This window comes from Vulpes lagopus, chromosome X, assembly GCF_018345385.1.
Source record: "Vulpes lagopus strain Blue_001 chromosome X, ASM1834538v1, whole genome shotgun sequence".
Taxonomy (NCBI): Eukaryota; Metazoa; Chordata; class Mammalia; order Carnivora; family Canidae; genus Vulpes; species Vulpes lagopus.
The window spans coordinates 18,034,388-18,057,866 of record NC_054848.1 but is presented as its reverse complement, the minus strand read 5'-3'; the positions used below and the strand labels follow the sequence as shown (position 1 = coordinate 18,057,866).

The following is a 23,479-nucleotide window of genomic DNA, read 5'->3' as shown; positions in this document are numbered from 1 at the left end:
AAAAGCTTTCCTCCAAAGAGAAGTAGCATTAGCTGAGCCAAAACACAAGGGTACTTTGCATCCACCTCAACATGGTATTTGTTCCTTGGCGCTAACGGGGAATGAAAGCCATACATCCCTAACGGAGAATTAGAATTTCACTTTCTCAATGCCCGCTTATTTCAGAAACAGAAGAATGCACATATATCAGGGTAACGAGACAAGTAAGAATTGAACTAAAGAAAAGTGTCTGACAGACAGAATCACTGAGGCTTGGGAAGAAGAGATCAAATGGTGGAGATTTCATCTCCTAGAGTCCCTACCATTGTGTGACTAGAAGTTTTGACTCCTTCTGGCCTTAAAGACACATCCTTTTTCCTTTTTTCTACTTGATAAACAGAAACCCTTCCTCAAGGGCCCTTTTGGCCAGCTTTGTTCATGCTGACTTGAACAGGGCAATCAGCTACATCAGATACAAGCTGTGAGATGCACTTTCATCCCAACAGACTGCAAAACCAAAGGCAAAAAATTGTAAAACGAAACTCCAACACATTTCTAACTTAACTACCACAGAGTGAATAAACGCTGGGAATGACGATCCATAAAACCTCGCATTGCATTCTGCAGAGCAGTAAGGCCGACCAGGTACCCAGGAACATGTCCTCATCACCGACAGTTACAGATTTAATAGACTCAGTTTTGTTCTGGATACATTCTACTTAGGGCCCTTGCAAAGCTGTGGCTTAAAATGGTCTGTACCACTTCACTGTCTACACACTAAAAATGGACAAGAGAAACAATTCAGCAGATAATGTTCTAACAAAAGTAGCCTAGGGATTTATTTTTGTTGGTTTGGTTTTGTAAAGAAACATACTTGCTTGGTTCACTTCTTATATTCCATTTCTTAAGCCCTACCATTTGAATATATTGTTTAAACCCAACCAACACCCAAATAATGGAAGATGCACTGAAAACAGGAGTCCTCGGGGGAATAGAGGCTGAAGGTAGTGGTGATGAGGGCTCAGTGTGGCCTCTACTGGCACCGTACGGCTCTCTGGATGGCATAAACCAGCGGTCCGGCTACCAGAGTCGGCAGGAGTCCATGCCTCTGTTCATCGTGGAATTAGATGGACAGTTAAAGGCTTTCTGGAATTCTTCAAAGTTGCTAACTGCACCATTGACCCTGAAAAAGATAGGTCACAGCCCATGTCATTTAATTCTTCTATATCAACAGGTTCTGGATAAAACTGTAGCAGCCTATTGCTCACAGGGATGTTGCATTCATTTCATCTGTTTATAGGAGAGACAACTGAAGCCCAAAATGGAGAAGTAAATTTCCAAAGAAATTCACAGAGCTTAGAACCAGCCCTTCCTGAATGCCTGGCATTTGCTCTTATTAATCTTCCCTACACCCTCAAATTCCTATATACAGTAGGATTTACAATTCTTATAAGTCATCTATATGATTGCACAGTCTTGTAAATTTACAGATTCCTATAAAATGTAGGATTAACCAATATTTAGGCTTTCTCATTTTTTTTTACTTTCTATGGAAGGTATGACTGATATGAAGTGCACACACTTGAAATATAAGGCTCATCAATTTTGTTCATGTGTATATATCCATGTTACCACCACCCAGATCAAGACATGGGATATTTCCAGCACCTAGAAGGCTCCACTGTGTGCCCTACGAGTAGGACCTCCAAGGATAACTTCTAGTCTGACCTCCATTGCCAGAGATTAGCTTTGCCTGTTTTTGAACTTCATATGAATGGAATCACACAGTATGCACACTCTGTTGTTCCTGGCTTCTTTCACTCAATATTTTATGTTTGTAAGATTCATGCATGCTATTGCTATCATTATCTTTCAAGACCTCATTCGATCTACAAAAACACTTTTGCTTAATTCCTATTATGTTTAAAGGTTCACATTTACCTAGAATTTGGTCCACGCAACAAACTAATGAATGGTGTGTACTCGTTATTGATGAGTAATGCTTTACTGCAGTTAGTTCCAAATTCTGGTGTTCTTGCAAGTTCCCTGACTGCAGTAAAGACTGTGGGTTCCTACTCAGCACTTTACTTGGCAGTGGTATTTCCATTGTGTGATTCCTCCTGTACTCAAAATCTATAGTTACTGCAGACATCACTAACAAGCCAGCAAAAACTGCCCCCTCATCTATTTCTTATTCAACTGCATGTTCAAAGGTTTGACTAGAGAGACTCAGCATTCTTAGTTACTATTTCTTCTCTAATGACTTTGTCACCCATGGGCATTTGAAGGAATACACTGGCCTGTATTCAAACCTCTTGGGTTTTAGCTGGGATGTATGAGTAGGAATGCATATTTCATAGCATGATTCACCCTGGGCAAATGTTAAAGAGAATTTAGCTGATAATTAGTTAAGTACATTCTGCAAATTATCAGCTAAAATCCAACATTCCAGGCAACTAGTCAGTAAGAGGAAATTAGTTTCTAAAATCTTATCTGTTACGTAATTAATCTACTGTGTGGTTTCATCTGCACCAGTCACTGGTGGGAGCATATCTGGGTCCATTAGAGACTGTCAGCACTTTTTTGACAGTTTAGCCCAGTGGGGGAGAATTTTCTAACACAGTGATTAGGTTTTTATGCTATTAGGTAATTTAGAGCCAGTATCTGAAGCATTTCTAAAGCAAGGTTTTAGGAATAAGATTTTTAAATATAGGAGAAATTTTAGATGATTTTCCTGCACTGTGCTGATGGATTCAATAAACATAAAGCTATCCAGATATAACATGTTCAAAGCAAAGAATCAATCAATAAAAATTATTACAGTTCTTGTATTTCCCATTGCTTGTATTTCCCATTATAATTCTCTCTGACCCGAACTGTAAAAAATCTCCCTCAAACTGTGCTAGGAACCTAGCACTGGGTAAGTATACTAACCTTAATTTTATTTTCACTTATTATTTTGTACATTCTGACAATTACATAAGATTGTAATTCATAATCCTTTCCCTTCACATGAAGTAACTGTTGCAAAAAAATTATTCAAACTAAAGGCTAAAACACAGTTTTGACTTCAGATACGAATTCTAATAGCTAAATATCACCATACATCCTCTTTTGTGTTCAGAGCTATTCAGAAAGCAGTACTCATTCATGTCTGCCAGTTGGCTGCATGAAAGAACAAGAGGCATTAAATAGGATATTCTATAACACAAAATAAACCAGAGCTCTATGTTTTAAGGCACAGTATGTGAGCTCTCATCCTTGTCTAAGGAAAGAGACATTTTTGGCCTCCACACTAAAAGTAGGTGGTTGGATAAATCAAATATTTCAGTTTACTGAGCACCCATGGACTGATGCCTTTTAAAAACTGGAAGATAATAAATGCAAATTAATACTAAAGCCATCATTTGGATTCTAAACTACCTTTGGAGTCTTATACTATCTCATGGATCCCTTGAGATAACACTGGACTAGAGGTATGCATGAATGTCTCCTGCAGAAATTTTTTTGAGAGAATTCTGACTAAACTAGCTTCCTACTAATGAAAGAAAAGATGCTCTGTTTCTGTTTGGCCAGATACTTCTGTCTGCAAAATGGAGATATCGCTGTTCACAATACAGGCTTTTGTTCAGATCTCCTATCTAGTATAGCACTGGGATGGCTGAGTCGGGGAGGAGGTGGGAGATGCACAGGTAAAAATTAGGGTCACCATTCTGCCCATTTACCTAAACTGCGGGGGGCTGTGAGCACCAATTTGGATTTGTTCTCGGGCAGCTTCTGGTCTGTAGGAATTGCACCTCACCTAGAAGAGAAAAGCATCCCAATAATTATGTTTCCTTTTCAGTTACACACTTTCTACCACTTTAACTGCTGCAAATTATATCGAAGAGTAATTTTAGACTCAGTGGATGACAAACAGTTTTGGTAGATCAGATAAAACCTTCATCAGTAGCAACATCTATTATTCTAATCCCCAGGGTAGAAGGTTTTATTGTTGTGCATAATTCCACAATTTGAGTAAATTAGGAAGGTTTCCAGGCAAATTTCTTTAATCTAGAGAATAGTGTATATGCCCAGGAATCAGACAATGTATTAACCCAAATAATATAATGCTTGGAATATATTGCCCTTATCAAAGTCAATCATACTCACTCGAACAGGAAAAACCGAATTGAGGATAGTCATGAGAAGTTAGTATTCTGCAAGCTAAGTGCCTTGTTTGCCTCACCCTAAGAAGTGATAGATGGCACATTCTTGTGGAAGTTTTAAAAACCTAGCAGAAGTTTCAAGTGTCTTAAGAACAATCTAAGATGCCACAGGAAGGTCCACTGGACATTTCCTTATCTCACTTTCCTCCTCTGATGGTGAACATGTAAACACGTGCTGAGATCAAGGCTCCAGCACCCAAGTCCTTGAGAAATAACCATGAGTGGAGCTCCACCGTCAACTGGCCAGACAGGGAGCAGAACCACAAAAGAAACTGTCCGTGTATTGTTTGTTCCTGCCCTGGAACTGACTTAATCCTGACTTAAAATGTGTCTGGAAACATGACATAGTCTTGAAATGCAAAAAGAACTAGGAGACACGAGATGATGAGGGGAATTCCAAGTGCAGGAGAACATGGAAGGAAAAACCTATCTGAGGGCAGCCCGGGTGGCTCAGTGATTTAGCGCCGCCTTCAGTCCAGGGTATGATCCTGGAGTCCCGGGATCGAGTCCCGCGTCAAGCTCCCTGCATGGGGCCTACTTCTCCCTCTGCCTGTGTCTCTGCCTCTCTGCCTCTCTCTCTCTCTCTCTCTCTCTCTCTCTCTCATGAATAAATAAATAAAATCTTTTAAAAAACAAACAAAGACCTATATCTGAGAGAGAAGAAAAAGCAAGGCATTTGGTGTGGCTGGACTGTGGGGTGCGTAATGGGCAGCAATGGCAGACCAGCGGGGAGAGAGGATGGTGCCAGAGTTCTGAAGCCTTGAGCAACAAGCTAAAGAACTTAAACTATATTTAAACATGCTGTTTGAGCAAGAAAATGATAAAATCCTGTTTTTAAAAGAATCATCTGGCAGGGGTGCATAGAGGAAATAAGAGGCTAGTTTGAAGAGTATTTATGGGGCCTCAGGAAGGTTCTCAATGAATGGCCACTAAATAGATATAAACAGGAATGGAGAGAAGTAGGATAAGGAGAATATCTGAGGGAAAAAATTAACAGGTCATGGAAACTATGGGGACATACAAAGCAGAAAAGGTGATATAATGCTACTGCTTTTGATGAAGATAAACCATCGAAGTGGGACTGTAAAGATGCTTTTGTAATGTGATTCCTTCATTTCCTCAGAAGCTAGCCAAGATGAAGTTGTTTCTGGCATTTGTTATTACCTCGTTTTTTCTTGTGTTATTTCTTCTTATATTCCTACATGATTATAAAGTATTGTTATAGTACTGTCTTTGCTTCATAAATCATTTAAGAGACTTCTGAAAACACACTCTGGTTATGACTATTTTCTTAGTATCTTCTCAGGAGGGAAAATAACTTTACTCCCTATAAGCAGACTTATTCCAATGAGCAAAAGACTGAAAATCCCCTTCTTCTGTCTGTAGGAAAACCTTCAAGATAAATTTCTCATTAGTAACATAAAATAGATTTCCATTTTTTCCCAAATCTCTTTGTTTTAAAATAAATCAAATATGCTTAGGAATTTTATTTGAAGACATTTCAAAAATTATGAAGGTAATGTTGCTACCAGTTAGTCTACTTTACTAAAGTACAAAAAGATATTGTGGACTAGGATATAACTAAGATGAGCTTTGATTAAGTAAAAAACAACGGACATTGTACTTTGTCCTCTAAATCAAGGGTCAGCAAACTTTTTCTGTCAAAGGGCACACATTAAGTATTTTAGGCTTTGCAGATCAGAAGGTCTCTGTGTCAACTACTCAATTCTGCCCATAGCACAAAACTGGCCACCTGTAACACAAAGGAAAGAGCATGGCTTTTTTCCAATAAAATAGTTTTTTACAAAAATGGACAGCAGACCATATTTGGCCCATGGGTCTTGGTTTGCCAACCCATGCTCTAGAAAATTCTAACTATGTTTGTTTGTTTGAGTTATCTGGCCCGGTACTGACCTCCTCCCCCCAAAAGTCTCCTTAACTGAAACTGTTCCTTAGTCTCATCCTTTTGAAGCAATTCATCTAAAAATGTCAAGTGTCTTCAGTATACCCAGCCTCTCTGCTGGATGCTATGGAGATACATAAGAAATATAAGGATCCAGAAGATGAGCTATGGAGATAAGAGTCCTCAACATTTTTAGAATAATCAAGGACTCAACTGCATAGTAATGAAGAGAAGTGAAAAGGAGTTGGAGATTCAAAAAAGAGAGAGAAATAAAGAACCTGAGTCCTTGGGGAAGTTTGTGGAAAATCTGGAGGAGGGGGGAACTTGAGATGGAGCCTGAAAGACAAAGATAGGATTAAATAATCTGAGGGGGAGGAGTATGAAGGAGGTCACATTATATAAGGAAAATCAAAAGCAAAGCCCCAGGATAGTAATAGGCATAACACTGCAGGATGGACGTGAGGACACCTGCCTGGCTAAGGGTGAGTCTGGTAGAACTGCAGCAACTCAGAGCTGGTTGCATAGACTCGGATAAGACTGGATGGAACTATGAGAGCCAGCTGCGCATGTTTGGCCTCAATGTGGTAGGCACTTGGGAGTCACTGCAGTTCCCTCAGCAGGTCAGTTATGAAATAAGAGTGGTGTTTCAGGGGCATGTAAGACAGTGGTAGAAAGATGCCAAAGTCGGAAAAATATGCCCTCAGGCTGATAGTCCAGAGTAGAAGAGATTTAAGAGCTAGTGTACAGACAATTAAGGGAATGAGGAAGAAGAGAAGATGAATCTAAAGAGAGGTTAAAAAGATGAAACACTTAGCTTTGGGAACCCATGTCATAAAAATAAGGATAAACAAATGAAGTAAGACAAAAGAATCTATATTTTCTAACCAGGAAGACCCAAAGACCAGGGATGTGTTGACAGCAAAGGGAAAACTAAAAAAGAAGGTCATTTTGGTGACTCCAGTTTCACTGATGTCATGTTGATAAATCATTGATTTAGTGTTGTCATGTCAGCTTTAAAAAAGAAAAGATTTCAGAAAGGTGAGAATCCTTTAGCCAGACTCAACCAAAGATATGGGAAGGAATCAGCTTATCGAGGAGCCAATGCAAAGACTGAGCAAAGGAAGGTTGTGCTGCTAACAACCATGGTCTTATAGATACACCTTTGCCTGCTATGAAGCCATGGATTAGAACCTTCTTTGAACCATCCCTGGCTGCTTTGAAAATGAGGCCTTCACATTGGTGACATAAGCCAGTGCAATAACCAATAGCAACAAAGAATTAGCACTTGCCTCATTAGCCAGAGACTTGAGCTCAGAATTATATCTTTTTGAGTATACATCTTCTTTCAATTTCTGCTCAGAAAACCCATTAAACTCACAAAAGGGTGATATAATTCTCCTTGCTTTTGTTGTTGTTTTCATCTTTCACAGTCTTCACATACTCATTTGGCCATGAAAAACACAGCCTTGAGGGCCCCCCCCCCCACCAGGTTGAAAGTGGTGGGATACAGTCAGCCAATGAGGTAAAATAAAGGTGAAAAACAGCAAAAGGCAAGGCCATGACAGCCAAAGAACAAATTGCTAGAAATGGTTATAAAGTGTAGTACATACTTTAAGAAGTCAGCGTAAATTAAAGAAATACCAAGTGCGTTATGGTAGGGCTCGTAATCCACTTGATAAACAACATCAATAAACAATTAATTAATTATGTTCCATAGAACATTAAGAAGGTGAAAAGTATCTTCAAGATAAGCAGCAAGATAAAATTTTAGCTACAATCAAAGTTATACTACTAACCTTCTGTTCTAAACCTTTGACCATGGGAGCAAGCCAAAGTCCCACATTTCATCTCTGATGCCCCTTCACTGGTTTACTCACGTGAGCATAACTCAGGAAGAAGAGCTGGTTGTTGTTGAAGATGATGCCTGGTAGGAGAGGCTCCTCAACTCCCTGCCTCTTGTCATTTATCCATTTCCGGTAAGCCTGGTGAGAGAAGCAGAAGGGATGATCCTCTGCAATGATCATTTTCCTCTTTTTCTCACCCAGAGCAGAGATCCTAAATGCATCCTCCACCATGTACAAAATGCATCCTGTCATATCTTCCTTTAACAAAACCAACCCCTGGAAATGCAAATCAATGTTGTGTTGCTTAACAGTGAGGCAGATTCACCTGCAAAAAGATTTTTACACTCAATAGATACAAAAGCAGCTGGGCCAAATCACACGTTAAACTACCCCCCCCCCCCCCGGAAAAGCTGTTTGTTATCTAACACAATAGCAAGAACTATGGAAATAAATTTTGGGGTCAATATATTGGGGCCAATTTTTTATTTTTCCAAATAAAATGGAGAACTATCATCTTCAATCACCATCATTTTATGAAATGTGTGTTAACCAGAATACAGAAGGAGGTAACCTCAGAACAACAGCCTGGTCTTTACATTAAATGCATTTACCTTTATGAAAATCTGTCCACATCATCCTCATTTCTTGTTTAACCAAGGACCAGAGGATGATGAAAACTTTACTATGGACTCTTACCTGGCCCGCTATATGAGAACCACCTGCCTCTGGCCACAATTGAGAAGTTCGGTATTTTAAGAGAAAATTGCAAGGGCTATCGAGACAGAGTACTCCAGGAAAACTCATATGAACGTAGCCCCAAGGAGATTTCTGTAGCATGCTTTGATATTACTGTGAATGCATCTACTGGAAACTATCCTTTAAATACATGATTCTTAACAACAAATATTATTCTTTAAGGTGACTTTATACCCCAAAAAAAGAAAAAAGAAAAAATGCAGCTCTATTCATATAATACAGTATGACAGAGTCAATGTGGAAATATAATTCTATTTACAGAAATTCACAGAATTGACAGAAATCTAACTCCTCAAGAATATGTCTGCAGTGTAAATTGAGGTGCACCCACATGGCATTCTATAGTTTAATTTTAAAAATCACAGCAAATGCTGCAGTGCGTACCCTAAAAGCTTCCCGCAGACCTCCATTATCAGCAATATTTTCTCCCAGGGTCCGCTTCCCCTTCACCTAACAAGAAGAAAAAGAAAGAGTGTTTTTCAGCCAACTATCATTCAGCAAGAGACATAAATATGATAGCAAGAAAAAGTGCCATATTTTAAAGAGAAAATTACATTCAATAAATCACAGGTAGTCATAATATATTGTGAGATGGCAAACGAACTCCAGCAAGGTGCTCCTGAATATAATAATTTCTATTTTATTATGCTACGCATTTCTTTCTCACCCACCTCTGTATTCTCACCAATTTAGCCAGCTCCAATAAAATGTTAACAATATTCTGAGTGACGCTGGTTTAATGGAGAAAAAGTAGAAATGTCAATACACAGATTACTTTCTCTGATTAATTCATATAATTTGAGTATTCTTTTCAGTGTGCTTGTATTTCCAAATATTTACCATCCACACAGGAACAAAACTTCACCAACCATCACCATTTTACCTTCAGCAACTTCCATAAAAAATTAAAAGGAGGATAGTTCTCATGGGAGACAAAAATCAGACAGAAGTAGCACAGGCCACAAGGTCAAGGTCTGCAATGTGTAGGATAACCAGCCAAGCATGGTGAAGAAATTCCTCTAAACACCTAAAGATTGTTTCTGAAATCCCTAAATAGGCTGGGACAAAAAATACTCCAAACCAATATAGCCCACAAGCCAGAATCAACCTGCTACTTGTTTTAATACAGGCTATAGAGTGAAACTGGACTTTACATTTCTCAATGGCTGGGGCGGGGGGATCAAAAGAAGGGAAATATTTTGTGGTATACAGAAATCACACAAAATTCAAATTTGGTGTCCATAATTCAAGTTTGAGGGCAATACAGCCATGCCCGTTCATGTACATATTGTCTGTGGCTGCTCTCTTGCTACAGCAGCAGAGCTGAGGAGTTGCCACAAAGACCTATGGCCCACAAAACCAAAACTCCCTACAGTCTGGCCCTCTGAAGACAAAGTTTGTCAATCCCTACATAAGAGGCAGAATAATGCCCGCCCCTCAAACCCATCAAAGATATCCTAAATTCCTAGATGTTCTAAATTCCTGGAACCCATGGAAATGTTATCTTATGTGGCAAAAGGAATTCTTAAAATATGATTAAGTAAAGGACCCTGAGACTTTAGCCTGCCTTATCTAGGTGGGTCCAATGTAACTAGAAAGGTCCACGTAAATAGAGGAAAAGGAGGTCAGGAGAGGGTGTCAGAGTGATGCAATGTGAGCTGTGACCAGCCATTGCTGGCTCTGAAGAAAGAAGGGGCCATGAGCCAAGGCATGTGGCCAGCCTCTAAAAGCTAGGAATAGCAACAAAATAGATTCTCCCCTAGAGCAGTTAGCAAAGAAAAGCAGCTCTGCTTACACCTTGACTTTAGCCCATTGAGACCTGAGTGCGACACACACAACTGTATAAATCAGTGTTTGTGGGACACCTGGGTAGCTCAGCGGTTGAACGTCTGTCTTTGGCTCAGGTCATGATCCTGAGGTCCTGAGATTGAGTCCCACGCCAGGTTCCCCACAGGGAGCCCCTCTCTCTCTGTCTTTCTTCTCTCTCTTCTCTCTCTCTCTCTCTCTGTCTCTCATGATTAAATAAATAAAATCTTTTTTAAAAAACAGTGTTTGTGTTCTTTCAAAAAAAACAGTGTTTGTGTTCTTTCAAGTCATTAATTTTGTGGTGATTTGTGATAGCAGCAACATGAAATCTATACACTCTGCTCTAAACTTTAAATCCATGGATCCTACCTACCCACTCTTGACTTTTAAACTAGCCCAAGTATCAAGTAATACCACAAGTAATATCACCCAGGTATCAAGTAATACCAATGGATAAAAACAAAGTGATTGCAAAAAACATTTCTTTCTGCAATCACCCAGAATGCTTCCATCCCCCAAAGTTCCCACTCCTGCTTTCACATACATTCTTTCTTTAATGACAATCCCACAAGGTAAGTGCTGTTACCACCACCCTTGCTTAACAAAGTGGGAAAGAAAAGCTCAGAGAGTGGAACCGATGTTGTCAGTATTGCACCAGAAACCTTTTTTCCACCAACACTGAGCACCTATTACTATGACTGCTACGAGCTCAAAAGAGTAAGCTTAGCTTAGGGGAGCTGCATCACCGAAGATTCCTGGGAGGTGATCCCCTTCCTACCTCTCAGCAACTGACCAATGTGCACTTAGAACTGTCTAGCCTCTTACCACAATTTCTGCAGTGCGATTCAGGCTCCAGAACCTTCTATGGGATCAGGCTGAGGCTAAACTCCTGAAACCAGCATGTTTTCCTCATCCTCTTATAGGTTTCTCCTGAAACTGCTTCCTAAATAAGTCACCTAAGAAACCCCTTCTTGGGTTTTGCTTCCAGTGAACCTTCCCTAAGAGGGATTAAATGAAGCACCCACATTTCACAGGGATTCAAACCCAAGCAGTTTGTCTCCAGAGTCTGGTAATATGCTACCTCCTCAAGTCAAGACTGCTCTTGACTCCTATGCTTCTATTTATATCCACTCACAGTCAAATTTAATCTCCTTCCTGGTTCCTCTAAGCTTTATCAAAATTGAGGTTTGGAGGATAGCCTCGCCCCTTTGGGTCCTCCCACTCTAGAGCACCTCAGTAGACCATATGGCCATAGGTTTGCCTCTCAAGACTCAGGAGCTGCTAACAGTCTGCTGTGGCACTCTACTGGAGCTCTCTCCAGTTCACTGCAAAGGATTCAGGCATAGAGGACCAGCATCCCCAAACAGAGCCAGAAAATAAAGCACAGTCCTTTATACCCACAAAGGAAGCCACTCTCTTTCTTCTGGGAACGAGACTAAAGCTGTTTTCTGACAGTTGATTGGACTGATGCCAACACAGGCATCCCCTTTCTATCATCCTTGTGACAAAGCACACACATTTGCTGGAAGTTAGTTTCGGTATCTGACATTTTAGCTCAGATGGATGCTGTAGAATAGTCTTCCCACCAACACACCATCTAGGAGTAAAATGAACTTAAAATAAGAGAATTACAGCATGATATGGGGGGAAGAATATAGATCTTGGAGTCACACCAATCTAAATTCTAATCTAGACTCTACTATGGGTTTTATCTCTTTGAGCCTCAGTTTTCTTATACATAAATGGGCCAGCAATATGTACACCTTCGAGAACCAGTATGAGGATTAAACTTGTTTCAGATAACTGAGAAGTCTACCGCCAAGTCTGCATATAACAATCATCAGGAAATATGCATTCCCTTCATCCAAGAAAACTGTTCTAATAGTGTTTTTTTGTTTGGTCTGTTTTTTTCCAGCCCCAAAGTCTTTGGCTTTGTTTTTCCCTAGGATGGGGTGCCTTTGAGTATACCACAAAGTAGTAATAATATTAGCTATAATGCATTGCATGTCAGACATTATGATGCTGGTCCTGTACCCAATTTCAGTCATTTAATTCTTGCAACAAATGACTGAGTTCAGAAAGAGTGACCTATTTCACAGATGAAGACTCGGAGATTCAGGAATGTTAAGCAACTGTCCCAAATTCACAAAATTTGTAATTGGTTGAATCAAGATTTGAACCTCTGTCTGACTCTAGAACCCCTCCTCTATGCTTTTCTTGAAGCAAAATATATTCAAGATGGATTTTCACAATTTGATAGTCTTTGAATTGAAAACAGATAAGCAGAAGCACCTATTTCAGGTCTTCTCATGACATAGTTGTAGATCTTTTTAAAATATATGGGTAGAGACATGGCATTCCAGAACAGTGATGAAAGAGCTAGAGATACTATTCAAGGATAAAGCCTCTGGTTTCTCTGTCTGGACAAGGAGTGGTGTTCCTGGTGTTCAATATGGTTGAAGAACCAGGAAGACCGTCAGTTCTATGTGGTCTGTTGCTTCTGTTACATGCTGTCCCCTTGACTACACAAATTAGGAGCATAGTGTGTGCCTGTGTATTTTAGAGTAAAGGCTTCCTGCAGATCCATATCCTACCAACAATTCTTCATTATTGGTCTCTTATTGTCAGATTCAACAAGAGAAATCTACTTCTATTTTTAAGATTTTATTCATTCATTCATTCATTCATTCATGAGAGACATAGAGAGGCAGAGATATAGGCAGAGGGAGAAGGAGACTCCCTGTGGGACTCCATCCCAGGACCCCAGGATCACGACCTGAGCGAAAGGCAGAGCTCAACTAGTGAGCCACCCAGTTCCTAAGACATCTATTTCTTATAATTATGAAAGCAGGGGCAGCAAATGCAATAAAAAAAAACTACAAGAAAATATTAATAGTAGGGAGAGGGCATGAAAACCTGATCAAACCAACAAAATAAGGAAAACAAAAAAGAAGTAAAAATAATTTGCAGGAAATAAAATATATAGTGAAAACTATACAACTGTATTGGAAAACTTAAAATGAGCCAAACAGATAAAAAGACATACCATGTTCTTGAACAAGAAGACTATATCATAAAAATGTCAATTCCATACACTGAATATTATTTACCTTAGAATCCCAATGGGATTTTCTTTGGGGGACAGGGTGAGAATAGGTAATATGATCTTGGAGCATATACAGAAGTATTATTTGCCTGAGAATGGCCAAGCACATAAAGAAAGAAAAGTGAGGGAAAGCTTGTATTGACAGATACCAGAACAATCCATATATCCATGGTAATGAGACCTTGGTATAGAAACCAACAAACAGACCAGCAGAATAGAATACACAATCTAAAAATGGATGTCAATACATAGGAGATTTCTAAAATTTGACAAACATTCAATTCAGTGAGAAAAAAATGTCTTTTAGTCAATGATATTGGATCAATTGGCTATCCTTTTGGAAGAAAAGTGAACTCTCACATTAAACCCCATAAAAAAATGTTTTACATGCAGGAAGATTCAAATGTAAAATAACAACAAAAACCTTTCCAGAAGAGCCAAGAGGCTATATATATGATATAGAATGGAAATACAGAAACTATTTTTTAAGAGAAATAGGTATCTTTGGCTCTATAGAAATGTTTACTTTTCGTATGTCAAAAGATGCCATACATAAAGTCCAATGGATGCATAATATATCTGGGAGAAAACACTGTAATGTGAAGGACAAAATTTTAACATCTGTAATATTTTTTAAAGTTCTCATATATTGGTGAGAAAATAACTGAATAAATAAATGCTCCTTCATGTATCACTGGTGGGAATATGAATATAGTAACTTGTTGGTGACAGGAGGAATTTCTCCTTGGTGGACATAAAGGATATGTACATAATGAGAGTTACAGCAGCACTTGCTGTGGGAAAAGAAGTGGAGACAAAGTGTGACCTCTCTCAATAAGAGGTTAGGTGACTAAGTTAGAGTATGTTTCCACTGTGGACTTCTAGGCAGCCACTGAAAACCATTAGCTAAAGGAGTTTGTGGTGTGTGTCTTTCTGGGTGAGCACGGAAAGAGTGTAGCAAAGTGATTCAGATGAACGACAGGTAGGGAAGAAAAGAGTGCCAAGAGGGGGTGAAGGCAAGAAAGGAACAAAATTTAATGCACACAAATGGCGTGTAAAAAATTTCATTCTTGCCTTCATGGAAATGTATGCATGTAAATATAATAGAAAATAAACATTTTAAAAGTACATTTCTTTTGTTCAAAGTTCTATAACATCTCTTAACCGATTCAGTCATTAATTCAAATTAGTGAGATTTATTTCAATGAATTAAACTTAAGTAGTAATTTGGAAGGAAATTTTTAAAAATGATAGGGAGTATAGATTCATAAGAATGTTATTGTTTATGTTTGCTGCAATATTTGTTACATTTATCTAAATCTAGGAAAACAAACTAATGTTTAGGCCTGTGATTCTCAAATTTGAGCTTGTATCAGAGTCAAGTCACCTGAGGGCTTATGAAAAGACAGACTGCCTGAAGCCCAGTGCCCCGCCTCCCTCCAGGATTCTGGGTCAAGAGGGCTGAAGTAAGCCTCAAGAATTTGCATTTAATTTTTTTTTAGATTTTATTTATTTATTTGAAGAGAGGGGGGGGGAGAGAGAACAAGCAGGAGGAGCAGCAGAGGGAGGGAGAGAAGTACTTACATTTAAGCCAGCTTTCCTCCAATAATAGTTGCTATATTGGTTAACCATGCACTTGGTTTTTTCTTTAAACTTTTCTTCTGAGTCAGTAGACCACCAAGGATCCAGGTTTCCATTTTTATCATATTTTCTACCTAGCCAAAAGGAAAGTTAAAAGATATTTGTACTACTTGCATTCTAGGATTTTTATGGTTTCTGGTCTCATATTTAGATCTTTAATCCATTTTTAATTTATTTTTATGTATGCTGTAAGAAAGCGGTCCAGTTTCTTTCTTTTGTATGTTGCTCTTCAGTTTTCCCAGCACCATTTGTTGAAGAGACTTTTTCCCACTGGATACTCGTTCCTGCTTTGTCAAAGATTAATTGGCCATATATTTGTGGAATCATTTCCGGGTTTTATATTCTGTTCCATTGATATATGTGTTTATTTTTGTGACAGTATCACACTGTTTTGATGACTAAAGCTTTGTAATATAGCTTAAAGTCTGGAATTGTGATGCCTCTGCTTTGCTTTTCTTTTTCAAGATTGCTTTGGCTATTCAGGTTTGTTTGTTTGTTTGTTTGTTTTTGTAGTTCCATACAAATTTTAGGATTATTTGCTCTAGCTCTGTGAAAAATGCTGGTGACATTTTGATAGGGTTTACACCATTTTTCCAAAAACGACATCTACATGCCCAACAGACACATGAAAAGATGCTCAACATCACTCATCATCAGGGAAATGAAAATCAAAACTCCAATGAGCTATCACCTCACACCTGTCAGAATGGCTAGTATCAAAAAGACAAGCAATAGCAAGTGTTGGTGAGGATGTGGAGAAAAAGGAACACTCCTGCACTGTTGGTGGGAATGCAAACTGGTGCAGCCACTGTGGAAAACAGTAAGGAGGTTCCTCAAAATGTTAAAAATAGAGCTACCCCACAATCCAGCAACCACACCCCTGGGTATTTACCCAAAGAATACAAGAACACTAATTCGAAGGGATACATGCACCCCAATGTTTATAGCAGCATTATCTACAATAGCCAAATTATGGAAGCAGCCCAAGTGTCCATCGACAGATGAATGGAATGAATGGATAAAGAAGTGGTGTGTGTGTGTGTGTGTGTGTGTGTGTGTGTGTGTGTGTATTATTACTCGGCCATGAAAAAGAATGAGATCTTGCCATTTGCAATGACAGAGATAGAGCTAGAGAGTATTATGCTAAGTGGAATAAGTCAGAGGAAAACAAATATCATATGATTTCACTCATAAGTGGAATTTAAGAAACAAATGAGCAAAGGGGGGTTGAAGAGAGGCAAATCAAGAAACAGATGCTTAACTCTAGAGAACAACCAGATGGTTACCAGAGAGGAGGGGCTGGGTGGATGGATGAAATAGGTGATGGAGATTAAGGAGTGCACTTGGGATGAGCAGCGGCTGATAAGGAGTGTTGAATCACTGTATTGTATACCTGAAACTAACATTACACTATATGTTAACTAACTGGAATTTAAATAAAAACTTTTAAAAAGAAATCTGTACTATTTATGGAAACTAATTTCTTCATTTTCCCTTTCCCTCAATTCAACAGACCTTGAAAAAGCAGTCCCAGTAGCAAGGGTCACTCCTGGAAGCAGCTCCCACCTTCTCACCACTGTCACAAGTTAATTGTAAAAGGCAGTGTGGAGGGGAGAAAGAGGCTTAAGGAAGTTCTTTCCTTCTAAGCAACAAAGAACATTCTAAAAATAAGATTCATCAACTTATGGCATGTACACTGTGAACCAATCTTGAATTCTTTATTTTCACCTGATATGACCGAAAATGTTCTCTAGATTATGAAATGAAATGGTTTCATTCAGAAAGCCCATGGAGGGAGGTGGAGCACCACTACCAGTGAAATTCCAAAGGATCCATAGGCCCAGCCCAGTGAGTCATTCACACTGTGAGACCACAGCCCCTGACTCAGCCTTATAGGAACGTATTTCCTCCACAGTGCTAGGAGCTGAGAGACACATAAAACCTCTGTTATGAATCATCCCACAGCCACCAGTGTGCATAGAAGGCCCATCTGTCCTGCTGTGACAAGGAAGGTTGCTCTAAAAAAGAGAACTTGGAACCAGAATGGAAATCTCCAAAACATAATGGAAAAAAAGATTAATTATACATGTTGTTTTTTGCTACAGGCTCACTCTTTGTTTTGTCTATACCCTTCAAAAAAAGTTTGAGTAGATTTGGACTATCGTTTATATTCAAGATTACTATTGGTTTAAACTTAATTATGCAAAGGACTCTTCACTGGGCTTATACAAAAGTCCACAAAGCAAATGTGTTAATTGAAATAATCCAAAGCTCTTTGGCAAGGGTGGATGCCACTACAAACACCCCAGGGAGAGCATGGACTCACTGTCCTCCACACACTATCCAACCAATCATTAAACAGTTACTAGGTATGTAGTTAACCATGTAACTCTCTGTTCTAAGTATTGGTTACAGAATGAAATTGCCATCATTAGATCATGTCCTCTGAGAATGGCTCCAGAAGGCCTCCAAAAGATTCAGGAGGAGAACTGTACTTCATATTTCCCAGGAAGAAAGCCCCAGAACCAAGAGATCACTACTGGGTTATGTTTCTTAGCTAATATCCTCATCTTAGATAAACATGCAAAGATAGAAAATGTAGCTCTGGAGATTGTGATGACTATAAGGCGGCTACATTTTAATAGGGAGGGGAGACACCAGAGAAATAGAAACCCTAAGCGACTCAGGAAGGGCTGCTGGGAGCACAGGAAGAACTGTCCAGAAGGAGAAGAACCAAAAGAGTCTGGCCCTGGCGTAGGCATCCAAGAAAGGATGTCGGAGACCCCACAAGCTTAGAAGAAAGAGGTCCTTCTACACAACCTTGCCTTGTGCCAGCCAGCTTCTTGAATCTGCCACACAATCATACAAATATGATTGTAATTTGTGGCTAATTCATAAATTTTGGACATTTCATGTGACTCTCAATAATGCTCAAAGGTAAAGGCGAAAGGAGTGTTGATGAAAAATGATGACTCTCAAAGGGTGCTAATTTCAGTAGTTTATGTCATACTCTGTTCTTGTGCTTAAATGTCATCAGGATACATAGCATATTCTTATATATTATACATTATTAGGAAAGCGTAGCCTTTTAACAAAATTCTGAATACATGCCAGGATAGAGAAAAACAGAGCTTAAGCATTGCATAATCCTTGCAATAGTATAACGGGATAAGGCAGCCAAGCTCCAGAGTCCTAACTGGGTGAGTCCTCACTTGGCAGCATTTATAATCATCCTGGGAGCAGAGCTCACACCTCCAGGGACAGCATCTCAAGATGGTGAATAAAAAAAATGACAAAGGGGAGAAGCTATGAAGCAATTCGTGTAACGCTCGTGGCAGCTATAGCAATCTGATCTAAATGCAAAGCTAATTTCACTGAAATTACAAGGTCTTTTTTTCATGCTAGCCCATCACCAATGGGAACAATTATTTATTTATGGCAAGCTATCACAGCAAGACATGGGGGAAAGTTTTCAATCAGCAATCATACTGCTTTGGATAATCTTCAGTCTATGATGATGCCACTATGCAAAGATAATAGCAACAATTAACATCCATATCATCAACATTATCATAAAAGTGGCAGCTTATACAACGGAACCAGTACTTACCATTATTATCAAATCCGTGTGTAAATTCATGTCCAACAATTACTCCTATAGCTCCATAACTCAGAGATCTATGGTGTAAATATGTAATTTGGAGAAAATTACAAGCATGAATCTCAGAGTATAATCCTTTGATTTTCTTCAATGAAAGCCAAGATAATCTGTTTTCTAGTAACCACAGTAATAACAACTTAATAACCACATCCACAAAATTATTTTTTAAAAAATCTAAACACACCCTTCTTTCTCATTGAAATGGGCAAAGAAAATAAATTCTAATACTGTCACTATGATCCTATGTAGGATTTTAGGGATATGAAAGAGAAAATTTCTAAAGTCCCTTCCAGCCCTAAGGTTTCCTATGATTCTGTATCTGCTCTAGCCAGTTTATATCTATAAACATTCAAAGCAACAGCAGGGTTTGAAAAGATCCTGCCAGTAAACATACCATTTATTTTTTTATCTGAGAACCTGTTGAAAAATCACTATAGGGGCACCTGGGTGGCTCAACTGGTTAAGCAGCTGCCATCAGCTCAGGTCATGACCCCAGGGTCCTAGGATCCAGCCCCACGTTGAGCCCCACATTGGGGGGGGGGCGGTTCTTGCTCAGCAGGGAACCTGCTTCTCCCTCTGCCACTCACCCTGCTTGTGCTTGCTCTCTCTCTCTCTCTCTCTCTCTCGTCAAATAATAAATAAAATCTTTAAGAAAATCACTATAGACTCAGAAGTTAGAAGTTAGTTTCCCAAATGTAATCTTAAAAAAGTAACAGAGATTGAAAGGGATCACTGCTTTCAAAGGTAGTCGCATCCCCTTGCTTCTATGACAGACAAGCTCACAAGTGAATGGCAATGATCCTTAAGCCTTAACCAGGTTTGGAAATTGCAGAATTGTGAGCCAAGAGTGGTTGTTCGGTAGCACTTGGTCAGGTAGCCATACATAACTGAAACAGAGTACATTAATGATAAATGAAGAAATCCATAAGGAGGCTTCTGGATGTGTGTGTGTGTCTGAGACCCTTTCTCTCAACTACAAGTTCCATGAAGGCCAAACCCTTATCTACTTGATCACTGCTAAATTCTCTGTACCTAGTATACAGTAAGAAAGCAACAATGATTTAACTAATCAGTTAATTAACTTTACCATTTCAAGGAAGTGATAGGTCTACATGTAACTTATTTTAGTTATTTAACATGTAGATGAGAATTAAAGACAATTTAAAATCCTTGTTATGAGGATTCTTTCTGAGATTCGCAATTATGCTAAAAATATTTCGCAGTTGGCGCCTGACAAGTGACATCAAAGTCACCCGGGCAAATGGAAAGGACCCATAAGTGGGAAGAACGAAAATTTTTGAAGCAACATGTTATTACAGGACATAATGATCCTTAACATGCTAATTGTTTGTCTCAACTATACCCAAGGAAGTGCTGTAAGATTTAATTTTTCCCCTTGGTGGCAATTCTTCCCTTTGTTATTTCTTTCCTGCAAGGTAATTTGCATTTGAAAAAACGCTTCCTACTGTTTTTACATCATTGCAAACCTTCATTAAGGAAGTAAGAGTAAAATTATGCATTTCAATCATGGAGCTCTCATGGCAGTGTGGGACAAACTTGTAATTTTACATAGTGCTGGTTTCTGCAGCAGGAGCTATCATATGCAGCCTGTAACATTGCCCCTTTTTTATGCCTTTCAGCCCTGGGCAGAGTACTCAGTCCTCTACAACCCCTGGTCAATGCTGGTGACTGGACAGACCTAGGGAATGGACAATGGAAGCTTATAGCAACTGCTCCGCAATAAATGTCCCTTAACAGGGGCTGCTCCAATGAGCTTCCTATTTGCAAAGGGTAATAAAGAATTCAGAAAATGACTGAATCACTGTAAGTTCCAATTCTCAGTCTCGTAATCATGATCCTTTGGACAGGGGACAAGAAAAAGTAATTTTATGTGACTGAGCCTTGCAATGATAATGTTTCATAATGCTGAAGTCACATCTTCCGTTTTGTCAATGGACATTACTAAATGAGCATGCCATAAAAATAAATAAATAAACTCAAATGCCTTTTAAAATGTGACTGGCTGGCCAGAAACAAGAAGAGTGTTGCAGAGAAAAATCGAGCCTTTCAAAAGTGAAATGGAAAAAATGACAATTTTTCCACCTACTCAATCTCTCTCGTGTTCTCACTACCCCATGGGTTTAACGTATGCACTGGATTTTGCTGTCAACAAGAGGACAGCCAGGCCGCTGCCTGCAGCAACCATGATCTCACGCTGTCAACAAGTAAGGGCTACTCTGTGCCTGATTCAGAAATTCATTAAAATCTCTGATTTGAAAGCGGCTTTCAGGTTATCTACTTCGACTCCTTAGCAGAGGCATGGGCTTCCTTTATAAAAACCCATTCCAATAGTCATAGGACTTCTCCTGGGATTTCCAATGACCAGGAGCTCACGAGGAGGACCATTTCCTTTTCAGATGGTTCTAAATAAAACAGCTCTCCCTAACACTGATCTGCAGTCTCCTTCCTTTGTCTTCTCCCTACTGGTCTCCTACAGTCTCTATCTGAATACCCTCTGACCACACGCCACCACCCCCACCGAACACAGTAAATTGCTGCCTTAACTCTCCTTCAAAAATGTGAAGACACTTATAGGGTTCCCCTTCAAGTGTCCTCAAGTTCTTTCAGTTGTTTTTCTTCAACTGTGAATTCTAGACCAGCATTTTCCGAAACACAAGGAAAGGGGAGACTTCAGGAACCTCTGGCTTAAGCACATCTAAATGTTTCTTTCTTACAGAGAACTGCTTGCACATTTTTATGCTGCTGAGTATTGTAATTCTCCAAAACAAAAGGGAGGATGACTTACCTCTGTTACTACTTTGTGGAACACACAATTTGGGATGTTGTCTTAGGCCACTTATGATCCTGATCCTTTCTTCTAGAAACAATGTAGCTTGTCCGTGTCCCCATAATTAGACCCAACAATCAGGGAAGGACTAAGCTAACCAGTGAGAACACAAAGGATACCTACTCCCTGGGTCTGGAGGCTATCCATCCAAAACAGATGCATGGAAGCCATCTGACTGGACTGTGATTCCCATGTCTTCAGCATCTCCATCTTTCCAATGCCACATACCCAAAAGATGCTTAATAATTATTCATTAAGCAGCTATCATAATAGAGGATGGAAGGCTTCAGTGAGGACACAGAGCTTCTTTAGGGAAAAAATACAAATCTCTCTCTCCCACTCAAGTATCAAACATGGCTCAGCATAGGGCTGCACTCATAGACACTAATATTATTTCCGAGGTTTCTATGATTTTGACTTTTAGATCAGAAAATCATGTTCACAGACCCAATAAACACATTCACTGAATCAGTAACTTTAAAACCTAATCAGACTATTTCCAAGTCTCTAGGTGCATAACCACAATAATGGAAGCTCAGTTGAACTGCTAAAGACAAGCAGAATCAAAGAATCCTAGGACATTTTTAGTTTGAAGGAAACCTAGAGGATATTTAACCTAGATCTTTAGTTTTCTAGAAATATATGTAAATTTTTAATCTGAATGATAGGGAAAATCAATTCCAACTATCTGAACGCTAATAAAAAAAAAACTTTGCAGCTGAGGCTTGGGATGATATTAATGGATTTGGTTAATACAAACAAAGAATTCTCATTTATGCTAATAGAGTGCTTCCCTAAAGCTTTACTGATGCCAGCTCCTGGTCGCGTCGGCACTCACCGTGTATGAGCACACCAATCCAACAGCTTCCAATTGCCAACACCTGAAACTAGTTGTCTGAGGATTTGTTCTGGCTACCAGAGCCCTCTTGGTTGGGACTAGGCAATGCCAGAGACTTAATACACTTGGTGGCAGCCCTCAAATCAATGCGGGAAGGTGAGCTGGATGCTGAACAACCCGGCTCCCCAGCCACTGAGGTGGGATTATGCTGAAGCCTGTTGTACAGTTCCCCAGCAGCACCGAGCCCCAGCTGCTCACAGTGATAACAGACTGGGAAACACATAGGTCGTAGGTAGAATAATGGCACCCAACGATGTCTGCATGCTAATCCCCAGAAGCCATGAACATGTTATGACATAGCAAAAGGGAATTAAGGTTGCTGATACTCTGAGTTTAAGATAGGGAGATTACCCTGGATTATCTGGGTGCACCCAATATACTCACCGGGGTCCTTCAAAGTGGAGGAGAAGCCAGAAGAGGACAGTCAGAAGGAGAGGTGACTATGGATCTATGGTCAGGGAAATGCAACGTTGCTAGTTTGGAAGATGGAAGAAAGGCCATGAACCAAGGAATGGGGGCCAACTCTAGAGGCTAGAAAAGGCAAGGAAATAAATTCTTCCCTACAGTTTACAGAAAGGAATGCAGCTGTGCCGACATCTTGTGTTTAGCCCAGTGAGACCCAGGGCGGACTTCTGACCTACCGAACTATAAGCTAATGAATTGGTTTTGTTTTAAGCCATTAAGTTTGTCCTAATTCTGGAAGCCATAGAAAACTCATACAACACAATTTATTGGCTTCTTTCCCTCCCTGTCTGCCATCTCTGCTCCCCTGCTGGTGTTTTCTGCTGTCACCTCTCATAAGAACTCCTTGAACTCAAATCCTTGTCAT

The 23,479-nt window shown here is 39.5% G+C and overlaps 1 protein-coding gene across 1 annotated transcript in view; it reads right to left on the bottom strand.

Annotated features, from left to right (window-relative positions):
• Positions 1-554: 554 nt before the first annotated feature.
• The window catches only part of PHEX (phosphate regulating endopeptidase homolog X-linked), a 204,588-nt gene continuing 181,663 nt past the window's right edge, over positions 555-23,479 (bottom strand). Inside the window, exons 17-22 of the mRNA XM_041740362.1 lie at positions 18,854-18,921; positions 15,187-15,317; positions 9,075-9,140; positions 7,968-8,072; positions 3,705-3,781; positions 555-1,162 (exon numbers count right to left, since the gene is read on the bottom strand). Coding sequence (XP_041596296.1) covers positions 1,060-1,162; positions 3,705-3,781; positions 7,968-8,072; positions 9,075-9,140; positions 15,187-15,317; positions 18,854-18,921 — 550 coding nt within the window. The 3' untranslated portion in view covers positions 555-1,059. The remainder of the gene's footprint in view (positions 1,163-3,704; positions 3,782-7,967; positions 8,073-9,074; positions 9,141-15,186; positions 15,318-18,853; positions 18,922-23,479) is intronic.